Source organism: Vicia villosa, linkage group LG2 (assembly GCF_029867415.1).
Source record: "Vicia villosa cultivar HV-30 ecotype Madison, WI linkage group LG2, Vvil1.0, whole genome shotgun sequence".
Classification (NCBI taxonomy): domain Eukaryota; kingdom Viridiplantae; phylum Streptophyta; class Magnoliopsida; order Fabales; family Fabaceae; genus Vicia; species Vicia villosa.
Window position 1 is genome coordinate 180,636,601 of NC_081181.1, and position 6,019 is coordinate 180,642,619.

A 6,019-nucleotide genomic window follows, 5' to 3' on the forward strand; every position below is an offset into this window, starting at 1 on the left:
GAAGCGAAGCGAGCTGCGAAGATGAGTTCAGATAGTTCTAAATGTGGATGTACTCTTAGGAAGACTTACAATCTTCCATGTGCTTGTATCATTTAAAAAAATGAAGCTTGATTCCCGATACGTATGGATGAAATCTACAGTCACCGGAAAAAGCTCTGGTTTGATAAGGATGGTGTGACGAATGGGGGTAAAGCAGGTATAACTATCATGACCGATTGGGAAATAATCTAAAATAGATTTTCTAAAGCAGATGACACCATGAAATTGCACATCAAAGAGTAGTTGAGGAAGATTGTCTATTCAGAAATCACAAATTTGAAACCTCATTCGAAACCGGTTAAAACCAAAGGTGTCCTTAAAAAGGTTAAACCCACACAAGATGACAATTCAACGAAGCGATCTCCTTCATACTTTGAACATGTTGATTCACATTTCTTGGATTCTCCAACTCCAAAATCGCAAACCACCTCCTTCCTTCACCGCAGAAGCCAAAAATAATCTTTATTGAAGAAATGTCGTTGTTTATGCCCAAACACATTGAGCAGATTGTAAATGTTAAGGAGGATGGTACATCGTTGGAGTGGACGACACATTCAACAAAAGAAGCAGAAACTCGGGCAATCAATTTATGAAAGGATGGAAGAGTTCACCAAATTGAGCGAGCGTGAAAGAGAATCTAATAAGAAAAAGTCAAAGGCGGAATCAGTCGTAGATTTATGCGCTGATGCATTTTAGATTGTAATTATCACACTTTTTTGAATGTATTGTTGTCAACGATGTAATCTTGATACGATTTAATACCTAAGTAATATATATTCATAACTATGGTGTAAATGTCTACCGTTTTTGTTTACACATTTATGGTTTACAACTTCTATTTATATTTTCTAAGTTTCAAGATTAGTTTTGGTTCAGGGTTTATTCCGGATATGCATATTCGAATAAACCCCATTATAATTTTTTTTTAAAAAAATATAGGAAACTTTTCGGATGTGCATATCTGAATAAATCCTTTTTTTATAAAATAATAAGGTTTATCCGAATATGCATCTCCGAAAAATGCTCTGATGACATGATAAGGTTTCTAAGGTCCAATGCGATTCAATCCCTGTATAAATAGGGTGTCTCTCATCCCATTTTTTCTACAAAACACCTAATATCATAAAATAAAAGATATCCTCACCTTGCGTTTGTGTATTTCAATGGTGAGAAGCCGTCACTTCAATTTCGGGTTTGCGAGGAAATTGACTCGTTGTCAAGCTCAAGTATCTTTCACCCTCATTTGACAGTAACGAGAAGTTACAGTTCACCAACTTCGAACTGAAGACAGATGCAAATTTAGAGGTTATGTGAAGTATTTTTCGCCGATATGAAACAAAAGGTCCAATTAAAGTGGATGCGAAGATTGTAAGATCCGTCGAAGATATTATCAACATGTTGCAACGTCCAAAACTACCAGTTTATAACGATGTGCAATGTTAATTTTCCGATTATCAACTATCTATGTAATATTTGTTTTAGTTTAATGTCAAGTTGTTATGATTATCAATTATAAATTTTCCCTATTGTTTTTGTTTTTCATTTGAAGTATCAAACATATGTTCGGATAGACATCTCCGAAGCATATCAGAAATAAACTCAAAAATGCATCTCCGGTCTAAAATTAAGTAAAATGAAAAATGAATGCGTTCGAAAATGCATATCTGAACTCTAGTGACATTTGAGTTTTTTCACCAAAGGTTTGTGAAAATGCGAAAAGGTGGGAAAAGAAATTTCCATTACTAAACAAGATTCAACGGAAATTGGACTACTGCAATGCATAAGTTAAACAAGATTCAGCAAGTGTTGAACTATCGAAAGACGAAAAAGAGATGACTGAACTTGAAGCTAATCTTAAGGGTTTCTTGAAATTTATAAGGAAGAGAAGCTTTTGTCCATTAAATTGTGGTGGTTGATGGAAGAGATGAGTAAGCTTAAGGATGATCAAGAGAAAATCAATGACATAAAAACTGAGATTGAGACTTTGAAAGCTAGAAGAGCACGTGTTGTTAAGAGAAAGATGGAATTGTTTAACAAAGGAAAACTGGTGAAAGCTGAAAGGGATGATTTAAGGATGTGTGCCGATGTTGAAAGCTGATATGAAATGATCTAAGATAACAAGAGGGAGCATTGAATCAGAGTGAGGTAACATAGTCGTAGCAATTAAGGAATCGAAGGATCTTGTGACGATGAAGAGGAGCTACAAAGGTTGCTATGATATGAATACTGTGGCAGCCACGAATTTGAAAACAGAGTAACGAATCGGAATGTTTAATTACAATATAGTCTTACCAAAATAAAATAGCAAAAAAATGAAAATAAAATCACACACAGACTTCCTAGAAGCTTGTCTATGATCATATGGCCATAATATTTAATAAATAAAAACAGACAGGTTAATTACTGTTTTACTAAATACCTCTGCCATCATTCCACAGGTTATATATATCTGAAAAACAGAAAAACAAAAGGAAATTAATAGAACCGATTTATTGGTAGATTAACACGGTAACTATTATCAGAAACAGATCGAAATGGAGTATAATTCGAATAATTCAAACTCATAGAGGAACTCCAGTAGCTACCTCTGGTCGGGAATTCATAAAGGAATGCATAACAAAAAGCGGGCAGCCAAAGAATATTGCAACAAAAATCAACATCCAGTTGATGGTTAACAGTTGAACTGCAAAGCAACCTAAGAAATAAGAGAACATACCAATCTCAACCCCAAACTTAATCAGTTTGTGCAAGCTTAATGACACCAAAGCAAACGCAGCGTTTGAAACTATACTCAGTGTTTCAGGTTTTCCATCCACAGCTTTGTCGTAGAAGAATGAGTATACTGAGATGATCATCAAAACCGCAAAGCTCGTGTAAGATTTGAGTTGAAAATGTCTTGTGGAAAGTGATGAATGCTTTGCAAACAATATGCTTGTCAAAATAGCCAAGGACAAGAGCCCATAAAGAAAGAACTTGAAAGGTTTCCACCTTCCAATTAATCGATCGAAAGAAGGGCTTAGAGCATAACATGACAGGCCAACTACACTCGACATAAGGCCAACTAGTCTCCATGCCGTCTCGGTTTGAAAATCCCCATGTGAAATCTGCAACATAACTGTAGCAATTTTGTCTAAAGTCTGTGAAACATCAGGAACACCATGCGAAATCTGCAAGCTATCAAGAGCTTTTAACTTCAGTCAGGTTTAGAATTTGAATGATTTAACTAATTGTATTTGTGTAGAAGATGCTTTCAGAAGATTCCATAAAAAAGAGAAGAAAAGAAAAATGAAAATAAACTTCTACAGCATGTCTGCATCTAGAAAAGTGCTGAGAACACTTGAAACTAGTAATGTTTGTTCCAATTCATACATCAAACAATGCAAATTTAGAAGACCAAAATTTGGGACATCAGACACATCATGTCTGTAATAAACTGACTAGTCAAAATTTAAAGCTCTCAAACATATGAATTGAAAGAAATAAACAATAATCAAATGAATAATCTTGAACATAAAAAACTAAGGGAAAAATCTATACTTGCCTGTAAAAACTCAGTTAGATCGGATGACATGAAGCCATGTTTGGTAGCTTGCATATAACAAGTTTCTTTGAATCAAAATCAGATGGTAACTCCTCAGAAGGATATCTCCACCATTCCAATACCTTTAAACTGTTTGGAAGATACTTGGGAGCTTTGGAGAAATGACATTTTCTAATAATAAGTATTCTGAGGTTTGGCATCTCCTCAAAGGCCTCTCCATCCCATTCTATTGCTTCTTCATTTTCAATTAAGAGGGAATCTAGATGTATGATTTCAATATTACTAGTTCCCTACAGTACACATATATGTGTAAGACTTCAACAATTGTAACATGAGAATACATAAGAGTGAATAGAGATCAATAAAGGTTAGACATAAAACATGAACCACCTTTGACAGTCTTACCTTATTATTTTTTAGGACTTGAACTATATCTTCTCGGAACCATAATCTACTACGTCTCCCAGGATCGCTTGGTGATTCGTCATGGACAATTTCTTTACCTGTTCTCTCTATCAAGGGATGTGGTGTCACCTTACCATCCAAACTGATACGTATGAGAGACTTGTCAATCAACGCTTCAATATGATATTTCATGTCTTGACCATAACGAGCATGGAGAATATCTTCAACATCTGTCAATTCATATCCTTTGAAGCAACAAGTGATATCTAGAAAAACGTTCTTCTCCTCTTGATCCAAATCATCAAAGCTTATTCTAAGAATATTACGGATTTCGTTGGGAGGATTTCGTTCAAACCGATCTAATGTATGTTTCCATTGGTCAACACTTTTTCCAAACAAGTTGGAACCTATTACTTCCAAAGCCAATGGAATCCCGGAAGCGTAAGTTACTACTCGGCTTAAAAGTTCTGTGTAATTGGGATCAACGACGCCTTGTTTAAAAACCCTGTGGCTAAGCAACTCAAGAGCGTCTACATCATTCAACTCTTGTACCTCATATATTCTTTCAAACCCGTGAAATGCTAGCAAATGTTTGTCCCGTGTTGTAATGATAACTCTGCTACCAGGACCAAACCAATCAAGTCCTCCAACCAAGGTCTCTAGTTGCTCAAGTGTGTCAACATCATCAAGGATAAGAAGAACTTTTTTTCGACGGAGCCTATACTTTACTACTGAAACTCCTTTACTAGCACTTCCTGACTGAATATCATTCAATCCAACCATTTCTGAAAGAAGCCTATTCTGGAGGTGCACTAGTCCATGCAAATTTGAATTCTCACTAACATTGGCAAGAAAACATAAAGCTTCAAATTGGTCTCCGATCTTATTATAAACAGCTCGAGCAAGTACTGTTTTACCTATTCCGCCAACCCCATAGATCCCCACTGTAAGGACTTGTTTTGATCCCAACTCTAAAAGTGAACACACTTCTTCCAATTGAGACTCCAATCCGACCGTGTAATTAGCAATATGTACAGGAACAAGATCAAACTTACTGGAGACTTCTTCCACAATCCTCTCAATAAACTCAAATTCATATCCATCCCTGCTAAATCAAAGATATTAGGTCAAACTAAATGCAATTATAAGCTATGAAGCACAGACTCTAACACAGACGCCGGGAAAGTTACCTACCCATGTTTGAAATGAAATCCAGACAAGTTAGCTACTTGATATAAAGCTCTCCTCCATTTCTTAACTTTCTCTTTGTTATCTTTCAATTTCTTCTCATGCTTTGAAAAAGCTTCACCATAAGTTCCACTTTGATACCTTACAACAGCAGGATCGACATCGTAAAAAACAGGGAAAATAAACCGATGATTCAAGAGAAAACTGTCAAGGATATAGACAAGAAGTTCCAAGCAAAAGGATGAAAAAGCATAATTGTTAGAAAACACAATAATGGCAGTTCTTGACTCATTGATCACATTCAAAAGTGTTGATTCGATCCCATTTCCTTTGGAAAGGTCCTCTTCATGGTCATCGATGAATGTGTGGATTCCTCTGTTACTGAGAGATTTCCAGAGATTGCCGGCGAAACCGTAACGAGTATCGTCGCCGGAGAAGGTTATGAAAACGTCGTAGCTGAAGGAAGATCGTTGATTTGTCATGATATGTCGTCGTCGGGTGTAGTGGATTCATTCTTTTTATGGTTGAGTCAAGTCAAGCAACAAGTGAAAACGCGGTGAAGTGTTTCAGTCAGGACTTTGAATCGAAGTTTCTTATCGCAATACTAAACTGGTTTAGCTGATTTTTTATTCTCAATTTTCTCGTACTTACTATAATATTTTTTTTAGGGAAAATACTTTTTCCCTTTTACTTAGACCATTTACAATGGTTGAAAAACTCAACACCAACTTTTTCAACTCCCAACACTTCACATCATTTTCTCTTTCTTCCACCTAATAACTTAACACCCATTCAACTTTTACCCTCTCCAATGGTTTTTCATTCAACACCCTACCCCACCACTTT

At 35.9% G+C, this 6,019-nt stretch overlaps 1 protein-coding gene across 3 annotated transcripts; it reads right to left on the minus strand.

The window, feature by feature from the left end:
* Positions 1–2,510: 2,510 nt before the first annotated feature.
* On the minus strand, positions 2,511–5,777 carry LOC131653154 (disease resistance protein Roq1-like). Of its 3 annotated transcripts, none has more exons than XM_058923235.1 (4): positions 5,180–5,777; positions 3,986–5,090; positions 3,640–3,870; positions 2,511–3,176 (listed from the first exon to the last, which is right to left on the minus strand). In XM_058923235.1, exons 1-4 carry the CDS (start codon positions 5,653–5,655, stop codon positions 2,601–2,603), a joined length of 2,388 nt encoding a protein of 795 aa, XP_058779218.1. In that variant the 5' UTR covers positions 5,656–5,777; the 3' UTR covers positions 2,511–2,600. The 3 variants fall into 3 exon arrangements, with proteins under 3 accessions (XP_058779218.1, XP_058779216.1, XP_058779217.1); XM_058923233.1 differs by having other exon boundaries at positions 3,071–3,206; positions 3,581–3,870; XM_058923234.1 differs by having other exon boundaries at positions 3,077–3,213; positions 3,581–3,870.
* Positions 5,778–6,019: the final 242 nt, after the last annotated feature.

Coding starts and splice junctions, on each gene's coding strand:
- LOC131653154 (XM_058923235.1), bottom strand. CDS start 5,655: ATGACAAATCAACGATCTTCCTTCAGCTACGACGTTTTCATAACCTTC. Junction 5,091..5,179: donor GGATTTCATTTCAAACATGG/GTAGGTAACTTT, acceptor TTGATTTAGCAG/GGATGGATATGAATTTGAGT. Junction 3,871..3,985: donor AAGTCCTAAAAAATAATAAG/GTAAGACTGTCA, acceptor TGTGTACTGTAG/GGAACTAGTAATATTGAAAT.